The 22,434-nt window shown below is 38.4% G+C and overlaps 1 protein-coding gene and 1 long non-coding RNA gene across 4 annotated transcripts in view; one reads left to right on the top strand and one right to left on the bottom strand.

Moving 5' to 3' along the window:
• Positions 1-22,434, bottom strand: part of gad1a (glutamate decarboxylase 1a) — a 68,320-nt gene that overhangs the window by 9,123 nt on the left and 36,763 nt on the right. For all 3 annotated transcript variants that reach the window (XM_064327149.1, XM_064327152.1, XM_064327150.1), the window contains 5 exons: positions 5,617-5,729; positions 5,348-5,463; positions 4,774-4,853; positions 4,628-4,682; positions 541-657 (listed from right to left, as the gene is read on the bottom strand). In XM_064327149.1, the coding sequence (XP_064183219.1) occupies positions 541-657; positions 4,628-4,682; positions 4,774-4,853; positions 5,348-5,463; positions 5,617-5,729 (481 nt within the window). The remainder of the gene's footprint in view (positions 1-540; positions 658-4,627; positions 4,683-4,773; positions 4,854-5,347; positions 5,464-5,616; positions 5,730-22,434) is intronic.
• LOC135250630 (uncharacterized) lies at positions 3,188-3,793 on the top strand. Its single transcript, XR_010328961.1, has 2 exons — positions 3,188-3,487; positions 3,546-3,793. It is a non-coding gene; the product is annotated as an uncharacterized LOC135250630 (long non-coding RNA).

Below are 22,434 nucleotides of genomic sequence, written 5' to 3'. Positions count from 1 at the left end.
TTGAATAGGCTTTGATCATGCAGTGCATTGCATGGGAAAGCCCCGAAATGAGAAATCCACTGTACAATGGCCTGCACTTTACACAGTAGACGTGTTCCAAGCAGGTGGGCGGTGAATGGTGCAAATGTAGACTTGACTGACCCGAAAGTTCCAATGAGCTACACCAGGATTGTACTGCACTATGCAATACTGACTGACACACCCCCCAGCAGTGACACCTGACTGTCATCCTGGTTGAAAGAAAACCTCAGACTCCAGGGCACAGTCCAGATTTGATAAGGGGATTCCTTTCTGTACTAGTATGACATTTTAAATTGTAATCTGAATTCATTGCTTAGTCATGACCTGTTTACTGGCTTGTATATTGAAAATTCTATGTGGTTATTGTCTGTGTCAAATTTTATCTGACATGCTGCGAAGAAAATTGCCCATTGGGGTAAAAATGATGTACTTTATTGTGGGATATGTTGAGAACAAGCCACACATGGACATACTGAAGCTAGGGGTCTTGAGGTCTGAGCTGGTGCAGAACGCACTTACATCCACATGGAGCCACATGTTGTATTTCTGACAGATGTCAGCAATCTCGTTGATTGGGTCGAAGGCTCCATACACTGTGGTGCCAGCTGTGGCATTCACGAACAGTGGAATGTAGCCCTGCAAAGATGTAGCACATAACACAAATCATTATTAAGTGCATTGAGCAAGTGCATCACATTGTTAACTTTTATCAGAAGGCCAAATGTTGTACAACAGAATCACAGCACAGTAAACTAATTTTTACTTTGGCATTGCTGGTAAAGTAAGGTAAAGTACTGTATCTGATGAAAAACACATTTTCAATGTACAAAAATGCTTACTAAACAAAAGTTACTAGTACATACAAAGCACTATCTGTAAGTCCTTACTTCAAATCTAGGCCTGCCATTTAAAGTATTGTTATCAAATTTGTGCCAAGTTACATGAAGCAATCTTAACTCACACACATTAAACAAGCTGTACTCCACAGCAATGCTGCCCAATGTGTCCTAAATTCTTTCAAGTAATTTGGCCCTGTGTGTAGAAGAATACAGTGCATTAATGGGGCAAGCATAAGTGACATTTGTAAACATTTGTAAGATTCCATATTTATGTAATAGGCCTCAATATGTGTAATTTATATCTGTATTTATGCCCCCCCCCTCTTCTGTAGTAAGAATGATTGTATGTGTATTGGTATAAATGTCTGTTTATAAATGTGAATGTTACATGCTGCTAGGGAAATGTCCCCATGGGGATAATGAAGTTTTGCATATATATATGTATGTATAGTATTTATTGTACAATCTGTATTTATTTGAATTTGCAAATATACAAGGACTCATGTAAAATGAACACGACGACAAAGTATAAACATATCCTTTCTGGAGGAATATCCTTTCTGTAGGTATTGACCAGCAGTTTCATACAGTCATGTAAATTCCACGCATGAGGCAATTTTTGTTATTAGACAGTTTGATGTGACACAAAGTTTGAATGAGAACATTGTGATCAGATGGTAAGATAAAGAAAACACAGGGCCAAATTACTTAAAAGAATTTAGGAAACACTGGGCAGCATTGCTACGGAATACAGCTTCTTTAATGAGTGTGAGCTAAGCCAGCCAATATTGTTTCATGTAACTTGGCACAATTTTGATATCAACACTTTTAATGGCAGGCCTAGATTTTAAGTAATGACTTATAGATAGTGCTTTGTATCTGTTAATAACTTTTGTATGTTGAAAACATGTTTTTCATCAGATGTCATATCTTTCTGTATTGTGTTTGTTATGAGTTATAATAATAGTAATAGTGATAATAGGAATTCATATATAAATTTAGGCTACGAGAGACATGCATGGTAACACACATTGTGGATGAAATAAACACATAGGCATGGATTCACAAATTTTTCCTTGACCATGAATTACAAAGAAATGAAAGTGTACTGTATGTCAGGGGTGGCCAATACGTCAATCGCAGAGGCCATGCTGGTAGATCACCGTGTCGTTTTAAAGAATGCAGAATTCTTGCCGTTTTCTGCCTGACAGACAGATACGGTTGATTGACGTGAAATGTGACCAATCTGCTGCTGTTGAGAACTTTGCTACATTAAGCATGTCCATTCATTTGTGGTATGGTAACTTAAATGTCCAATATTACATGACGCGACAGCAACGCGATTACTTGCACTTTATATAGGGCAGAGCAGTTGTGGTGAGAGGATAAATCAAGTCCATTTGCAGGGAATTTGGCTGAAAATATACGACGATTAATGGTGTGAATGTAAAACCTGGGATTTTGTCCAGATATGATATTGGTGTAATGAATTAACTTTTATGCCATACTATGTGGCTCATATTGTACGTGATAGTAACAAACGTTGCCAGTGCAACTGGTGCAAGGAAATCGTGTTAGTGACATGATGTGGTCTATTTTAGGTTTTGCTGTCAATATCCGATGGACAATGGGATTTTAAATGTAAACTGGGATTTTCAAAGTGAAGAAATGATGCTGGTCTAACAAATGTACTTTTATGCCAATACAGCTAGCCTACAATTGTAGGTACTTGATTTTAGAAATAAAAAGTACACACATGGTAATGGAAAAGGTAGGCTAGTTAAGGTAGTAACTCTGCGCAATGCTAGCCTAGAGAAATGTAGTACAACACGCACACACACGCAGACACAAAATGTTGGCTAGTGGTTGTGTGCAGTATTATTAAGTAGACTGAAGGACGAAATAGTTGGATTTAGTAAATAAATACAATTGTTGGGCTTGCTTAATAAAACTGTAGACATGTTGAATGAAGTACCCTATATGTGATGTGTGCAGCTTAATGAGTTTGTACTACCGTTCTCAATAACATTGCATGCAGCCACTGTCCAAAGTTTTTGTCTTATTTTTGTGGTTACACTACCACCCCAGAACCCCTGCGGCACACCTCCCGTGAGGAAGTCAGTATCTTGCAGCAGTTTCTATATGACCAGTAACGTTACCTACCGGACCGAAGTGCAACGCTGATTTTAGTGCTCATTAATTTCACAGCCGTCTGCCGTAGTAATACTGTACAGTCTGTCTTGTGGTAAGCAAGGTAGCTAACGTAAACCTCGGTAAAAATGCTGAAAGCAGAATTGTGTAAATTGAGGGTGTCATGGTCCTGTGTTCTTGTCTGCGTTTCCCCTGTTGGGCCGCCAGATGGCGGCACTTCTGTTTTGTGTCCTGCTCCCCTTGTGTTAATTGTATGATTGTTTTCAATTGTCTCATTATTGGTTCTTGATTGTCTCGTTTTCCCTTCCCTCTCTGTGGCCTGATTGTTCATGGTGCCCTCCTGTGTCTCGTCAGTGTCTGTTCTATTTAAGTTTCCCCCTCCCTTGACTCAGGTGCTGGATCTTTGTGGTTATGTCAGATTGTTTGTGCGTAGGCCTCTGCCCCATGTGTTCCTGCCCATGTCTTGGTTTTCTAGTGTTTTTTTTGGAGTTTCTGCATTTCCTTTGTTCCTGTGTTCATGTCTTGGTTTTCTAGTGTTTTTTTGGAGTTTCTGCATTTCCTTTGTTCCTGTGTTTGTTTCCTACGTATGTTTGTGCCGACCGTATGTACCTGCCTGTGTTTGTGACCTGTTTGTGTTTGTTTGACTTACTTGTACTCTGTCCTGCCTGTGTTTTTGAGTTCCTGTTTCATTAGATATTTTGAGTTTGTGTTTTTGCCCTTCGTGGCCTCCTCTGTTCCCTACTTGTTTGCCTGTCGTGTTAGTAAAGTCTTTGTTAATTTTCCCTTTTGAGTTTGTGTTTTTTTTCCCTCTGCGTTTGGGTCCCCCCTACCCGTACCGTGACAGAGGGTGTATTTTACGTCTATTTTAGAAATATAAATGTGTTTCCTGCAGTGATTATACAGATGCAAAAGCAGTAGAGTTATTGTTATATTTAGAGTTACCCAGCAAGGCAGTGTAATAAGTGAAAAGAGAGGTTTTCATGAGTCCAAGGGAGGCTCAAACCTCGCCGGTCAGTTACGCAAAAATTTCCCATGCTGATGCACTACCCGGTGAGCTAACCGTGTAAGAGAAAAAGGAATACCAAAATGTGGTAGTTTTAAACGAGTGCACTTCTATATATGTACAGTAATTTTGCGTATGCATCCGATGTATTGATTGGCTGATGTAACTAAAATGTCCAATGGAGAGACATATTTGTGGGCTTTAAGCATTGATGATGTAATCAGGCAGGAAATAGGAGAAAATGCAAAATCCCCTAAGTTTGGAGCTTAATTGTGTGGACATGTGAAGGTGTTTGTGAGTTCTGTCTGTTGAAATGGGTCAGAAGGTACAAAACTGCATTTTTTTTAAGGGCTGAGAGTGTGTGGTCATTGCGATTATTTCTGTAGGGAACCCTGAAAAGTGCCAAACTGTCTGTGCTGTATAGGTATGGTGCATGCCGCCCCGCCAAGGCGTAACTTGGTGGGATGGCATACCTGCCATCCCAATCTTGGAGGTGGACATACATCGCCTCATTGCTGGGCTGCTGAGTAATACTACTCACATTCAATGGCACTTTCCTTCTGTTTCACCAGGAAAACATTTCAGGTCTGAGAAACAGTAATCTGAAACTGACCTTTTGCTTGACATGAATGACCTTGGCCTCCAGATCAGCTGGAATGACTCTTCCTCTGAAACAGACAGTAAACATTCAAACATGTGAATAATGTTCTCAGTCAGAGGTCCAAGTACACTGAGGGCATGGGATATATGCGAACATACCTTTCATCACAATTCAGCAAGATCACATTCTCTGTTCCAAAGCCAAGAGCTGCACCAGCTTTCTTTATTGAGTAGTGGCTCTGTCAGACAGAGATGACACAAATTCACTATGTTTAATTCCCTCTGGTATCAGGAATCTGTCTCCATTGATATTTTATATTTAACTGAACCTTTATTATACTGGGATGGTCAAATAATGGTCAATGTCACTTCATCTTTTCAGTGATGACCTAGCTGAATCAAGCTGGGAATAGATAGGGAATGCAATGGATTTGTGAAGCCAATCAAATCTAGGTGGATGGTTAGGTGGTCAGATTGAGATAGCCAGTTTAGGAATTTGACTGAGAGACCAGGGCTAAAAAACTTTAGATAAGTGCCAAGAGATGAGTGCCATAATAAGCACCATGTTACAAAAGTAATGATTGGTCGGCCAGACTGGGATATACCTACATGTGACCAAATCAGGGCATGTGCCCACATGAGGATTCCTCTGTGCAACAAAGGGTCTGAACAAGGCAATAGCTGAAGCAAGAAATGGTTGAGAGTGGATGTTTGGTAGACAGAATATACGCACATGTTCCGATGTGAAGAGGATTAGCCTGGGGGCGGCAGACATGCCTTTTGTCTTGACTTCTGGGAAATACTTATAGCGTGCCACCATCACACTGTACATGTTGGATATTGCTCCCCCTGCAGACAGAACAAGAATATTTCTTGTCTTGGTCCAACAGAGTAAAATTGAATTGAATGCATTTCATAACTTTCTGTATGAGTATATATCTAATGTCAATGCTAAAAACCGTTAATGTTGAATCAGGAATAATGATCTGGTTCAGAAATCACCTGGTGAGAATATCCCATCTCCATCTATGCCCTGCCAGCCAATTGTCTCTCTCATTTTCTTCAGGGTCAGCTGTTCCATGAGCACAAAGACTGGGGCAATCTCATAAGTGAACCTGCAGGACAAATCAAACCCCCCCACACACAAACAATCATCAGTGATGCTAACAAAAAATCTCAGTTGCTGTTTTTTGGCATACAAAATTACTTTCATTTACATTCCTCTGTGCTTGGAAACAAATCAGCATATTTCACCTATAAGAAACCTCAGTTAAACCAAATACAAAATACATTTCCTGAAAATTCTCATTGGGATGGCAGGTATGCCATCCAGTCAAGTTACGCCTTGACGGGGCATGCCCCATACCTATACAGCACAGAGAGTTTGGCACTTCCCAGGGTTCCCCACAAAATTAACTGCAACAGCCACAGACTTTCAGCCCTTAAAAACATTCATTTCTGTACATTCTGACCTAATTTCAACAGGCAGAGTTCATAAACAACTTCACACGTCCACACAATAAAACCCAAAACTAAGGGGATTTTGCGTTTTCTCGTTCTTCTTCTTTTTACTGCCACAAATTCTCATAGCCCACACAGTCTCCCCATTGGTAATTTTACCTACATCAACCAATAAAAACATTGGATACAAACACAAAATGAACATATATACAAGTGTTCATGTTTAAAACAGTACAACTTGCCAGCTCTGATGTCTGCTTCCCTCGTAGCCTAGTGGGTAGTGCCTTTGCAGGACTGATAGACTTGGTTAAATCCCCCCCTCCGACTGAAGCAAATCTCTAACTCAGTACACTGGCTTGCTGTCTAACTAAAAATACAACATTTAAACTATTGCTTTTGCATATGTAAAACCTTTCTGGGACAGTTTCACTTACTGCAAGTATAGTGAACAAAAATATAAACACAACACCTCAAAAATTTGTTCTATGTGCACAAAGATCTTATTTGTCTCAAAATTTTCCCACAAATTTGTTTTGTTTTTGCCCACTGTTAGCTAGCAGTTCTCCTTTGTCAAGATAATCCATCTCCTGCACAGGTGTTGCATATCAAGATGCTGATTAAAAGCCATGATCACTAGGCAGGTGTCCCTTATGATGGGGTCAATAAAAGGCCACCCTAAAATGTTGAGTTTTTTGTTGTTCAACACCATGTCACAGATGCCTCAAGAGTTAAGAGATCATGCAATTGGCATGCTGACTGCAGGAATGTCCTGTAGAGCTGTTGCCAGAGTAATGGGTGTTAATTTCTCCACCATAAGCAGCCTCCAGCATCGTTTCAGAGATTTTGGAACAGGCCTCACAACCGCAGACCACATGTAACCATGCCAGCCCAGGACCGCCACATCTGACTTCTTCACCTGTGGGATCGTCTAAGGCCAGCCACACGGACAGCTGATGAAACAGTTGGTTTACACAACCGTAGAATTTCTGCACGAACTGTTAGAAATCGCCTCAGGGAAGCTCATCTGCGTGCTTGACGTCCTCACCGGGGTCTTGATTTGTCAGCAGTTTGGCATCACAATCGACATGAGTGGGCAAGAGCTCACCTTCGATGCCAACTTCTTCCATGTTCTCCCAGTTATTCCATGGCCTGCATACTCACAGACATGTCACCCATTGAGCATGTTTGGGATGCTCTGGACCGACGCGTACGACAGCGTGTTCCAGTTTTCACCAATATCCAACAACTTCGTACAGCTATTGAAGAGGAGTGGGACAATATTCCACAGGCTACAATCAACAATTTGATCAATTCAATGCGAAGTAGATGTCTTGCGTTGCATGAGGCAAATGGTGGTCACACAAGATACTGATCGGTATTCTGTTCATCTCATGGTATCTTTTTTGGGGAATCTGTGACTAATAAATGCATATCTGTATCCCCAATCACATGAAATCAATAGATAAGTGCTTAATGAATCTATTTCAGTTGAGTGATTTACGTTTATTACCTTTGAACTCAATAAAATCTTCGAAATTGATGCATTTATATTTTTGTTCAGTGTATCTTTTTGTATCTCTGTTAGTGCGATACCAGCTGACGCCAGTAGATCGCAGTGGCCGTTAGTCAGTGTGAGACTCACAGGCACAGGACGTCTTGCTTGGTAGCAAGCCTGGCTGGAATACTAGCAAGAAGTTAAAGGTGCAGTGTGTAGAATTTAGTGACATTTAGCGGAACGGACTTGGCAGAAATTGAATATAATACACAAAGTTTTAATTAGTGTATAATCCCATGAAAATAAGAATCGTTGTGTTTTTGTTACCTTAGAATGAGCCCTTTATATCTACATAGGGAGCAGGTCCTCTTCCACGGAAGACGCCATGTTGCACCGCCATGTTTCTACAGTAGCCCAGAACGGACAAACGCTGCATGATACTGTTCCTATATAGTATTTATATAATCATTCAGTAGTGTCGCTGACATTTCCCAGGCAATGATTCATGTTACACTGCGATAACTCATCAAACTACAAACTACAGTAACATTGGTACATGTAAAGCACAGAGCTGCTATGTAAATACCACTTTGTGTTTTATTGGTATTGTTCATATTGTGCAGACCAGGTAGGAATATAATAAAATAATTTTATAAATACAAATCTCTGTTACTTCTCTTCGGTCCCTTTGGAGGGCTTCCACTCTCTGCTCTTCTTCTCTAGAAACCCCCACTCCAATAGCGTGGAAACTATTTTATAATGCTTTGGTGAGCGGATATTGTCTGCAGATGCTGGCTGAACTTATGCAAATGTTCGCTACGTTTGTTTGGTCATTGCTACTCGGTGTCGCTTCAGCAAATGAGTGCGGGTGAATATACGACATGTTGAAGACGATAATAAAGTTAGCTAGATGTTCTGTATATTTGAATTATACAGCCTTTCCCTCGAAAACCTTTACTGCCCTTCTTATAAGTGGTCATCCATTTATGATGCCAAAATCATGTTTACTTAAACTGTTTTCTTTGTTTACATTGGCTATTTGTTTGTTACACCACAGTGACATTGTTTGGCGGTACATTAGGTTAGAAGGAATAGCCTGACATTTATTCAGCCAATAATAAATTACATTTATTTCCCAATATCTTTGATTGTCATATTTAGTCATCAGAGGTGCATACACCCTTGTTAGGAATCATTGGTTTTTAATCCAAACTTAAATGCTAGCAAGCATATTTTTATTATGTGAACAAATGATTAGCCCCATGCTGTGAAGTGGTATCATGACCACTGTCCTTGTAATTACAATTTGGAACACATAAACGTTACTGTAAATAATATTTAAATCTATATCATATATCCATATGGAATGATGGCTCTCCATCAACAATTAAAGAATGCAACACGTGTTGCTATGCCCAACCTTCAAACTAACAAAAAGGCAAATATTCAGAGGTGTGGACGTACATTCAAAACAGTGCATTACAAAGGCATGCTGATGTTAAACCCATATTCCAATCTATTTGAAATGACACAAATTCTGCCTAGTCTGTTCAAACATCAGACCTTATTTTTTACTGTACATATTGTTTATGCCCTACACCTGAACAAATTGGATGTGCTCATTCTACTGTACCTCCTTTCAGCTGACTACATCAGAATCTGTACTACTGGCATTTTATGACGGCTTAAAATGTACAACATTGTTAATCAGAAATTATATCTGGGTGGGTAAATCGGCGGATATGGTGTAGAACATAGTTTGTCATTGAGTTATAAATATAGCTACCAGTATACACTGGGCTTGCACTCATGGTTTATGCAGCACTGGCCTGATATGCCTTTTTTGTTTGCTTCTACCTGACCGGTTCCAGCATGTTAGCTGAGGCAATCCTCTTGTCAGAGCAGATACCTACCTCCCCCACTTTAAGAGCAAATCACCAAAAACTGTAGTCAGGTAAATTAATCTGACATTTGTTTTACTCTGTTCTTGCAAAGCTTGACAATTCTCTTTAATATTATCTAATTATTGAAAAGTGCAATACAAAATAAGTTATGTCAGATTGTTTAAATATGTAAATGTATTAAATCTGTCAAGCTCATGAACCTGATAGCATCTGCTTCCAGTGTGCAAGAAAAAATTGACAGAGGTGAAATCAACATGATGGGCTACCTCTTTGATGTCATACTTCAAGAGGTAAAATGTGAATGCTGAGTTATTGCTGTCTGATATTGGTTACATGATAAACAAACAGTGATGTGTAAAGGGGACTAGTGACTTGTGTTTTCTGTTTTAAAGGTCATCATTGGGAAAAGAATGAGAGCTTCAGCTGCTATCGGGCAGAATTTGCCATGGCTAGCCAGACTTCACCATTAAAGGCTGAAGAAATGTGATAGTCTTGATTGTATTTATTTTGGATGTTTGATAAAAAAAAATCTATTGTAGCAAGTAGTTTTGTCTCATTTTATCATGCCTATTCAAATTTTGACATGTCTCATTGCTGCGTAATTTCCTGAGGAATTATGATTCTTTGGTGTACAACTACATCTGGGATTTAAGTGACCACGGTTATGACTCAATGCGTGAATGTGGCCAATCGTTATCTGCTTTTCAGCAACATGAAAGCGTATATTTAAATAGCATTGGTGCATCTAATCCAGGAGTGAGATTTATACTTGAGAGACTTGGGTATGATTAAAATGAGTTTAAGCAAAAATATTGTAATTAGACATGAATACTTAAATTGTCATAGACTCATTGATCATTAGAAGCTATCAGTTGTATTCCATGAGAAACACCAGACGGATTTATCGTAAATGCAGACAAGCAGGTGTGAGAGTCTCCAGAGATGACAACTCCCTTTTAAGGTAAACAAATGGTATCGTAGATGCTAGGATAGGATGTTGCGGGGTCGCAGCATACCGAGACAAAACAAATTATAGGCCTACTGTAAGGCTACAGTGAATATGTGTACATTTAACTGAACAGTCATTAAAATATGCATTATATATAATTTATACATTAACACTCATGAAGCCAGGATTATTAGCCTAGTACGGAGCAATAAAGGTGTTATCTTAACGTAGCTAAGTACTGTGTTGTAACCAGATAATTATCGACCATTAATTAAAACTGGTAAGCAATCATAAACGACTCAATATACAAGTGGTAACATCTTACAAATGAACTCGTTTCCTAAATAAAGGAGGTCAGGTGACTTCCAATAGTGATCTGGAGGTTATGCAATTTCCGGTCCTTCCACTTTTTTCATTGGGTCCTTCACATGGAGGTCACGTCTTTCCGGTCGGTACTCTCCGTGGAGATCGATGGTGGAGGTGGTCCTGGTAGATTTGTGGTGTGGAGGTTACGCAATCTCCGGTCCTTCCGCTTTCTCATTGGGTCCTCTACATGGAGGTCACGTACTTCCGGCTCTCTTCGTGGAGATTCTCCTGGTGGAGATTCCCCAGCTCACTGCAGGCTGGTTCTCTTGTCGTGGGGGGCGAGCCAAGATGGCGACGTGAGCACACACTTTTTCAGGAGCTGGTCACCTCAAACCTTATAAAACTAGTGAAACATAGCTATTAGATATTATATTTCACAACACGTCTTAGAGCGGTGTTATGTGATTTATGTTGATGTGTTAGTGACCTCACATCATTGATATCTTTCGGTTTATGCACTTATCTGATAAAACAAACTTAAGCTTATAGCACTGTTAGCTACAACAACAGCAATATGGAGTCAGCACTAGAAAATCCACTCGTGAACAACATGCACGACTACTGCATAACAAACCAACCTGTGTTATCAGTCGTGGATGCAGAATTTCCTCCCTTACCTATAACTCCTTCCAAACCCCCGGCATCGAAGAAAACCAAGCAGCAATGCACTTTAGACATAGACAGCGCGGACATTGTGCAGAAAGTCTCAGTGATGTTTAACACCAGAATTGATGCTCTGGAAAAGAACGTAGAGAGGTTGATATCCGACAACACAATGAAGATCGAAGGTCTAAAGAAAACGGTTGACCTTTCTGAGATTTGAGATGTCAAAGGGAAAATGACACACATCGAAGAACGAGTATGCATGGCAGAGAAGAAAGCAGACCTGGTGGAATGTTTATCTGATCTTGAGAACTACTCATGACGATGGAATCTGTGTCTCTACGGAGTAGCTGAATGTAAGGGCCAAAACGTCCGTAGAGAGGTTATACAGATCTCCCAGTTGGTCCTACCCGAGCACAAGGCCAAGTTTCCTGATGGCATTGATACAGTGCATCGCCTCGGCCAACTGAGAAAAGATGATTCCAAGCTTCGGGGGATTATTATCCAGTTCACCTCACGTATCTACGGGGATGCAGTTTGGAAAGCAGCAAAAAATCCACTTTCCTCCATAACAAAAACCTGCGCTTTGCCGAAGATTTATCACAGTCTGTCAGAGAGAGAAGGATGCAGCTCTGGCCACTGGTGGCGAAGGCACGCGAACAAGGAAAGACAGCATATTTTATCGGTGGACTAGCCTATGCTAACGGTACTGAACTGACTCCTGCAACTTGAGGTTTGATGATCATCCCCTACGTGATGATGTATGTTTAAAACCGAGAAAAAGCTGATTTTCAATAACCAAAGTGTTTTATTTTCTTTGTTTTTTCCGAGTTGTTTCTTCCTTGAAACGGATCATTATCCTGAAAGTTTGAAAAGAATGCTACTCAGGTAAATAAGTTTGAAAGTGAGCATCATTTAACTAAGCCCATTCAGTTCAGTGTTACTTTTTCTAATATTTGTACATTCTTTTTATTCTGAATGATTAATAACTGTTGTAGTATTTTTTATCAACAGGAAACTAAGATGCCTTGTTAATTTCATAGCTATACTATGTTTCACTAAGTAACTTTATATAAAAGTTAAAATGGTGAAGCTCTTTACAATAGGTTTAAATTTCCTAGTTTCATCCTAACTTTACTTCTTATTCTAGTCCTTTTATTGTTGTTAATACATCTTTATCTATTATTGCGCTCAATGCCAGTGGGTTAAGAAATATTGTAAACCGCAAAGCTATATATTTTTTTTGCTAAGAAGCACAAAACTGATTTCTGTTTTATTCAAGAGTCACGCTCGATTTTGAAGGTCTCAGTGGGGTAACGAGCTATGGCTGGCACATGGATCGGCACACTCTGCTGGTGTTGCCACTTTAAAACACACATTCTCTGGAACTATTCTACATTCTGTCTGTGACACAACAGGTCATTTTCTTTATCAAGTTATTAACATTGACAACTTCACTTTTATCATTGTTAATATGTATGGCTATAACTCTAAATCTGAGAATAATAATCTTCTTGAAACATTGGAGAATCAGATTCAACACACTCCTAATAACTTTCCAAATTCTGGTATAGCAATAGGAGGGGATTTCAACATGATATTAGATAATAATATGGATTGTTGGTCTCCACGAGACTACTTCAGTAAATGAAAACTTAAAGGTATTTATCCAAAATTTTAATTTAATTGACATATGGAGGAATAACAATCCTAACATACATGCTTTCACTTGGCGTAATAGAAGTGCCACCAGACAGTCACGATTGGACTTTTGGCTAGTTTCTCAAAATATGAACATTGACAAGATATCAGTTAATATCATTACAACACCGTTAACAGATCATAATGCACTCTCCATTTCTATTTTTTTACACTCTGCCAATACTAAGGTTTGCAGAAGCGCTTACTGGAAGCTTAACAGTTCGCTGTTACAGCACGAGATAGTTAAATTGGACATTAAAAATAATAATGCAATTCTGGAACAAAGCAAAATCTGAAAATTCATTTTGTGGTAATTGGGAATTATTAAAATTCAAAACAAGCCAATACTTGAGAAATTATGGTAGTGTCTTAGCAAAAAATCTTAGAGTAGAGGAAGAAAGGGTGGTTTCTAAATAATTACTTTATCACAGAAAAGCCCTGCAAATTTGTCTGAACAGGAAACGCTAGTTAATTTCAGAACAGCTTAAACTGAGTGAAATATACTCAAATCAAGCAAAAGGTGCCTTTGTAAGATCAAGGAAAAGGTGGATTGAAGAAGGTGAAGAAAATTCTGCTTATTTTTTCAATTTAGAAAGGTTTCATGGGAAAGTTAATATAATCCAACAACTTAATGTTAATGGCACTGTAACTGATGATCCAAAAAGAACAGCTGATTATTGCTCTAATTTCTATAGTAATCTATATAAATCTAAGTATTGTCTGCAATCAACATTTTTTTGAATTCCCTTAATATATAATATCACTAAAATCAATCAAGATAATAGAAAGCTATGTGATGAAATTATAACCATAAAATAAGTCATTTATGCAATTTTGAACATCTCAAAATGAATAAATAACCTGGAGTTGATGGCCTCTGTGCATAATTTTATCAGGCTTTTACAGAATATTTAGCTCCTTTTCTGCTTGATGTAATCTTAGAAAGTATTGAAAAAGGAACTCTTCCTCCTTCATTAACACAAGATTCGATTACTTTGATTCCCAAACCCAAAAAAAAGATCTTTTTATTGATAATTGGTGACCTATTTCCTTATTGAATAATGACTACAAATTTTTTGCATCAATAATTGCTAAGCAAATTAAAAGTGTATTGGATCCAATTATTGAAGTTCAATCAGGTTTCATGAGAAAAAGACACATTTCCAATGATACCAAGCTTGTTGTCTTAGATGTAGCCTAATTGATTATTCATTTTTATGTCCTGATGATAGCGTTATTCTTTTTTCTGGATTTCTATAAAGCCTTTGACACAATTGAACACAATTTCACATTTCGTTCCATGGAAAAATTTGGATTTGGTGACTTTTTCTATAAAGCCGTTAAAACGATGTACACTAATGGTAATAGCTCCATCAGATTGAAAAGTGGCACATCCCCGAGGTTTGATTTAAAATGTGGCATCCATCAGGGTTGTCCGGCCTCCCCATATTTATTCATTCTTTGTACACAACGTCTTACCAATCACATTAAAAATAGCACATTAAAAGGAATAGCCATTGCAGACAGACATATTATACTTAGTCAACTTGCTGACGACACTACCTTATTTCTAAAGAATGCTAGTCAAGTACCCATTGCTATCAAAACTATAGAATCATTCTCTGCAACATCTGGACTTTGTTTGAATTTGAACAAATGTGAGCTTTTTTCTCTTAAAGAAGGTAACATGCCCTGTGTATGTAACATACCGATTAAAGAAAAGGTTACTTATTTGGGAATTACCATTATAAAAAATGAAGAAGCAAGATGTTCCGAAAACTTTAGCTTAATTATTTACAAAACGAGAAAAAAGCTTAACCAATGGCTACGACGAGATTTCTCCTTAACCCTCTGGGGTCGAGAGCTCCGCCGGCGGAGCTCGACAAGATGAAATTAACTTTCGTTTCTATTTGGATGATTAACTTCACATGCTGTTATCATACAGATGCAACAAAACATTGACAGAAACCTTAGAATCGCGACTTTCCAATGCGCCCCTTGGCAAATAACATGAATTGTTTTAAACGTTTTAAATTTGATTAATTAGACCATGTATGCTTCGTTAAACTTTACTCATTACTATGTGAATTTCGCTCAGCAGGAAGTCCGCCCAAATCGCATTCACATGTTAACAACATTATAATTACTCTCCATAGAAGGAGACTAAAGGAGGGGCGATGCGAGATCCATGTGAGAAATGCCAAGTCTGCGAAAGCGGGATAGAATGTCAAAGTGTCGCCTAATTCACTTCTTTTGAGGTGAACATTTCGTTTAATTTTGGAAAATGGTCCGTCCGGAAGCCGACACTGATGAAGAGCGGTGTCATTTCGAACAGCGAACTGATCCAGCTGAGGATCAACTTCATGCGTAAGTATATTTCTTAGGATCATATCGGTAAATATGTATACTGTTTTGCAACGCATCTGTGTGTTTGTAGGAATATCCAGCAATATGCGCGTTTGTAAATTCCCACACTACGAACGATTCGAACTATTGCATCTCAAAATTATAGGCTAGGCTCTCTGCGTCTGGTTGTGTGTTAGAAGTATCAGGTAGACTGTATGTTTTTCGATCATATTGGTAAAAATAGCCCGTGGCGTGGCTAGGATTCTAAAACTGATGTCCTCGCACAATCGATATTAGCATACTGTAAGTAAATTCGCGAAATAGCAATATAATAACCACTTAGTTAAACAGACCTAGCCTACTTCAGATTTAGGCATTGTTATTGATGAGTTGCGTGTAGTTGAGCTGGAATATCAATGTTTATTTAGTTTAGCTAATGTTGTTTCGTTGATAGCTTGCATTATTTGTAAATGTGTGCTGTATTACATTCTCTGTGTTTGTAGGAATATTCACTAATATGCGCGCTTGTAAATTCCCACACTACGAACGATTCTAACCATTGCTTCTCAAAATTATAGGCTACCTCTCTGCCTCTGGTTGTGTTTGTTTGGTTCTTTGTTTGTATATGATGTAACCATGTCACATTTCTGAAGTTTTGTTTTCATTAGTTAGTGGTTTGCCCCTTTTTTGTAAAGCACATTTAATTTTCACCTGTTGAAGGAAATGTGCTATATAAATAAAGTTTGATTTGATGTCACATTTCCTAACAATTTTGTTTTTATCATATTTACAGAGATGCTGATCAAGAAACAAGGCCTAGTTCACCACTAGCTAAGAGGCCACGCAAGCGTTGCAAGAGTACACCAGTCTCATCTCATCTTCCATGCGTACAGTCTGCTTCAATAAATGTTCTGAAAATCAAAAGATGTCTTTGTTTCTGTCTTCTAAATGGCTCACTGAGTCTTTGTGGTGGGGAGGCATGCGGCCAGGTGTGAATAGCCTACTTAGCTGGCTGGTCGTCCTACCCAATGCATATTCATTACAGAAAGGCCATTTGCAACATTCTCACCTGGTGTTGAAAAATAGTAGTCACAACACTAACTTTTAGCAATGTATTTTATATTTCTCATTGGATTTGCTAAAATATTTTGTCATCTTTTGATACCCAAGACCTTGATGAACACATTTCAGTGACCAAAAGTCTTAGTCATAATTGTTTAGTGTGTTTTATTACAACATTCCTGTGCATGTTCAAAACAATTGTTTGTGTGTTTTTAGAGCAGTTTACAATCCACGCATGATTATGACCTACTTACTGCTGCCATATTATTGTAGCTGAGTTTGTGCTGAAAACAAAGATATGAAACACTTTGGAATCACTGTATATAAAGTTGATGAAATTTACACAAATGTCAGAGCATCGCACAATCACCAGTGTGCCTCATTTTACCCTTAGACCCCAGAGGGTTAAATTTGAAGTAGCACAGTACAAGAGAAGATATGGTAGTCATTTAGCAAAGGACCGTAGATTAGAAGAGAATCTGGTCTCTAAAATCGTTTCTCTTTATCAACAACCCCCTGGTAGTTTATCATAAACAGAAAAAACTGAGCTAACTGAACATCAAAATAAGTTGGATGAAATTTATAAAATGAAAGCAGAAGGCTCATTTGTAACATCCAGGAAAAGATGGATTGAAGAGGGGGAACATAACTCTGCTTATTTTTTTAATTTTCAAAAATATCATGGGAAAAGTACAATTAAGCAATTTAATATCAATGGAGTAGTAACTGATGACCCAAATATGATATCGAAACATTGTTCCAACTTCTATAGTAACTTATATAATTCAAAGTACTGTGAAGAATCAACCTCCAGCTTCCTGGATACAGTGAGTAATGTCACCCAAATTGAATTAATCACAAACAATTAAGAGATGGTCCTATATCTCTGGAGGAGATTTCGATTGCGATTGAATATCTTAAGAATAATAGATCGCCTGGAGTGGATAGTCTCACTGCAGAATTTTTTAAGGCATTTGCAGAAGAATTGGCACCATTCATTTTGGAGGTTTTTATAGAAAGTATCGAGAAAGGGACTCCTACCTTGACACAAGGGCTTATTAGTCTAATTCCTAAACCCCAAAAAGACCATTTGCTGATTGATAACTGGAGGCCAATGTGTCTTCTCAATAACGACTACAAAGTGTTTGCATTAATAATTGCAAAAAGAACTAAGGCAGTTCTAGATCCAATTATTGATGAGGTTCAATCAGGATTCATGAGAAATAGACATATATTAAATAATATTAGATTGGTTTTAGATTTAATTGACTATTCATATTTGTGTTCTGATGATAGTTTCGTCTTTTTCCTAGATTTTTACAAAGCGTTTGATACAGTAGAACACAATTTTATTTTCCGCACTCTTGAAAAATTTGGATTTGGTGAGTTTTTCTGCAAGGCCATTAGAACCATGTATGTGAATGGTAATAGTTCAGTTAAATTGAATTCTGGCACATCCTCTAGGTTTCAATTAAAGCATGGCATTAGGCAGGGATGCCTGATATACCCATATCTTTTCCTTCTTTGTACACAGCTTCTCGATATTTATATTAAAAGTGGTATCATAAAAGGGATATCAATTGCTGATAGGGAGATTATTCTTAATCATTTACCTGACAACACTACCCTTTTTTTAAAAAGAAGCCACTCGATAAATGCCATACAGGCATTTTTTAAAGCTTCTGGGCTGTTTGAACCTTGCTAAATGTGAGTTACTTGTCCTTAAAGACTGTGAAATACCCCATATCAGTAATATACCCATAAAACAGTTACATATCTAGGCATAAAGATTATCAAGAACAAATATTGTAGATGTACCTTAAATTTTGATCCAATTATAGATATAACCAAGAAAAAACTGAATCATTGGTTACAGAGGGATTTATCTATGAAAGGACGAGTTTTGTTGACAAAGGCAGAGGGTATTTCCCGTCTAACTTATGCGGATATCTCACTTTATGTTAGTAATAAGATTTCAAAAATAATTGATAACATGCTTTTTGATTTCATTTGGAAAAACAGAACTCATTATGTTAAAAAAAGCTGTTATTATGAATACATATGAATCAGGAGGACATAATTTCCTTGACTTCACCACTCTTAATAATACGTTCAAAGTCAACTGGATTAAACAATTTCTAAATAGTCCCACATTGATTTGGAACTTCATACCTCAATACATATTCTCCAAATTAGGTGGCCTCTGGGTGATGTGCTCCCAGAAACACATTTGTTTTGGTACGGTACCCATACCAAAAGGCTATGGAAGGACTTGAATAGATTTTATTATTGATAATATTGACTCTGATTTCACTTTATTATTAACCTAATCATTATTTTTGCAAAATTTCATATCCACAAACCCAAATTTAATAACTCTAAACCCGTATTTATTAGGGGTCCAAGCAGCGAAGCTGGTGGAACCCTATTGTATCTGTTAGGATTATTATTATTAGGGGTCCAAGCAGCGAAGCTGGTGGAACCCTATTGTATCTGTTAGGATTATTCTTATTATTAGGGGTCCAAGCAGCGAAGCTGGTGGAACCCTATTGTATCTGTTAGGATTATTATTATTCTTATTTTTTTCCGCTAAAAGTGTCTGAGGCTCAGCAACCATAAGTCCTGGAGCAACCAAATTTGGCAGGTGTGTTCCTATGGGCCCCCACTACTCAGGCACTAAAAATCACGTACGTCGGCCAGATGGTGGCGCTATAACAAAGGGTTTTGCGTAAAAGGCCATAACTCCCACACCATAAGTTAGATCAACACAAAACTTCATCGACCTATGCATCTGAATGTGCTCTACAACTTTGCCATTGGCACCACCTATGTCCGCCATATTGTTTGCCCGCCATTTAGACTTTTTAGTTGGGGCGTGGCAGTTTTCTCCGCTAAAATGTCTGAGGCTCAGCAACCATAAGTTGTAGACCAACCAAATTTGGTAGGTGGGTTCCTATGGAACCCCACTACCCAGGCACTAAAAAACACCTATGTCGGCCGGATGGTGGCACTATAACAAAGGGTCATAAACCTTTTAAAAGGTCATAACTCCCACACCGTAAGTCAGATCAACACAAAACGTCATCGACTGATGCATCTGAATGTGCTCTACAACTTTGCTTTTGGGAGCACCTATGTCCGCCATATGGTTTGCACACCATTTGGACTTTTTCATTAAGTGGGGTGTGGAAAAGCTGGAGCTCCAAATCCAAACGGTTACGACATCGAGTAAACTTCTTTACGGCAAGCGACAACCATGGCGACGCAAGTAATCTGACACCGTAGGTCTAGTTTTTATCGGTCTGACAGTGCCACCTAGAGTGCATGCTAGGATAGGCTACCAAAAGTTTTTCAGTAAAAGCTTTCTGAGAGGATGAATAATTACTTTTCTTTGGCATGGATCCATTTGAAGACAGTATCGGATGAGTTCGTTAAGTCTTTAAATCTGTCATTATGGTGAGAAAAAGCTAAACCTACTATTGGTAGGTTTTGAGTTTCTGTGCAAACGCGCGAAAACACGCTGGTATAATAAAACAATGACGGTAATACATATATAGTCCGCTTCGTTCCGTTGCTACCATAACATAACAGACTATCTTGTGTCTACAGCTGCAGTTTCTCGCTGCAATTTCTAACATTGAATATTCACAAAATACACAATTTATGCTGTACTCTGCCAGTGTCTACATAAATAATACGCTAAGGTAAAGATTTGAGAGGATGAATTATTACTTTTCTTTGACATGGATCCATTTGAAGACAATAACGGGCGAGTTTGTTTACTCTTTAAACCCGTCATTATGCTGAGAGAAATCGTATTCTCAATTTGATCTCTAAATTAACTGTAAGGTTAGGGTTGTAACTAGTTAGCTGTTTCGTAGGTGACTTAGTTAATGCACTCGTCTTAACTATTGCTTGTACTTTCGCATAGACTGCGTTGTTGCTGTACTTGTTTGTGTTAGTGTTAATCAGTTTAACCTACAGGGTCCAAGTTGGACTATGCGGTTGTTCCCTGCACTTGGAACGGTAGGCTACTGCCCTCTAGGGTTTTCGACACACTTGTTCCTGATTATGGTTATACACTTTGTTGTACGTCGCTCTGGATAAGAGCGTCTGCCAAATGCCTGTAATGTAATGTAATGCAATATTCCGTAGCAACAAGATAAACCCGACATTAGCCCTAAAATATGCCAATACAGCAGTGACAACGCTGCTCACTGAATAACGACATAAACGAGACAATTTTTCTTTAATTATACCATGTCATTCTACAGTCAATATCTGGGACTAAACGTTGAATAAATATACAATCTTACCATTGGTTTTACGTGTAGAGATGTCCCTTTTGCGAATGAGTGGTCATATATTGTCTTGGACAATCTGTTTGCGAAATATACGCGCATCTGTCACTCCTGGCTCGGCTATCTTCAATAATAGCTGTGCGTAATACCACACCTGTTGCTTACGTCGTTGTCGCTCTTTTTAGGAGAACTTGGCTTCATTGACAACTCATTTATTTCGTAGGTGAGAGTATAAGCTTTCTAACGATGTATAACATGTCTGATTTTGCTTTTGGAATAGCGTTTTATAGGTCAGCGTAACCGAACATTTTCTCATCTGCCAATAAATAAATAAAACGATAGGCTGCTCTGCGCATCGGTCGCGACTTGTCTATCTCGTCTTTTGCTTCGTTTTTTCTCAATGTCGTATTTATTATTTTAAATGTGTATTTATGTGTTATTATTCTATCTGTCTCTGAGGCGCTCTGAAATGTGCATTCTCTGCTTAGATGAGCCATGGATTGGTATACGTTTGTGTCTGATATAGTGTCTTTATTATTTGAAATGTGCATTTAGTGTCATTATTCTATCTGTCTCTGTGGCGCTCTGAAATGTGCATTCTCTGCTAAACTGAGCAATGGAATGGAATGTGTCTGACGTAGTGTTGCACGGTGTACCAAAACTTCAGCACTTTCTCGGTACTTACAAAACGGTTTAAAAAAATTTTTTTTTTTTTTTTTGAATTTTCCGACGTTCGGTAGTTTTGCGTCAAATGTAAAAGCCAGGGACATGTGTCTCCCGCATTACTGATTTAGAGGATGAAAAGTGTAGTTTGTCAGAATCTTCGCTAGATGGCAGTAGCAACTAAAGTTGCCAAGTGAGGTGACCTGCGCTTGTGCATTCACTTCCCTGATACAGCGCAAGCTTTGACTCAGTTCACTTCAGTAGCAATAGGTGTTCCAATTTGGAAATATTTTATTATAGATAGATGCTGTATTGTTATTAAAATATGCTGTTTTTAAATCCATTTAAAGGTGAAATACCTGTTTTAAAGATTATTTAGTTTACAACTGTTTAATTTTTGAAATTTTTTTGATGCTCAGCAAATTTTTTTGATGCTCAGCAACCATAAGTCCTAGAGCAACCAAATTTGGCAGGTGGGTTTCTATGGCCCCACTACTCAGGCACTAAAAATCACCTATGTTGGCCAGATGGTGGCGCTATAACAAAGGGTCATGCGTAAAAGGCCATAACTCCCACACCATAAGTTAGATCAACACAAAACTTCATTGACCTATGCATCTGAATGTGCTCTACCACTTTGCTATTGGGACCACCTATGTCCACCATATTGTTCGCCCGCCATTTGGACTTATTTATTAGTTGGGGTGTGGAAGAGCTGTAGCTCCAAATCTAAAGTGTTACGACATCTAGTAAACTTCTTTATGGCAAGCGGCTAGAAGACATCCATGGCAACGCAAGTAATCCAACACCGTAGGGTCTAGTTTTTATCAGTGTGGGGAGGGTTTTGAACGTCGGGGAAGCAATGGAAGACAGTGCCAGCCAGAGTGCATGCTAGGCTACTAAAAGTTTGTTAGTAAAAGCTCTTTGAGAGGATGAATCATTACTTTCTTAATAAATGAGACAAAGTTT

The sequence above is a fragment of the Anguilla rostrata genome, chromosome 3 (assembly GCF_018555375.3).
Source record: "Anguilla rostrata isolate EN2019 chromosome 3, ASM1855537v3, whole genome shotgun sequence".
NCBI classification, from domain to species: Eukaryota; Metazoa; Chordata; class Actinopteri; order Anguilliformes; family Anguillidae; genus Anguilla; species Anguilla rostrata.
Note: the sequence above shows the minus strand (reverse complement) of the source record. Positions and strands in the feature narration are given on the sequence as shown.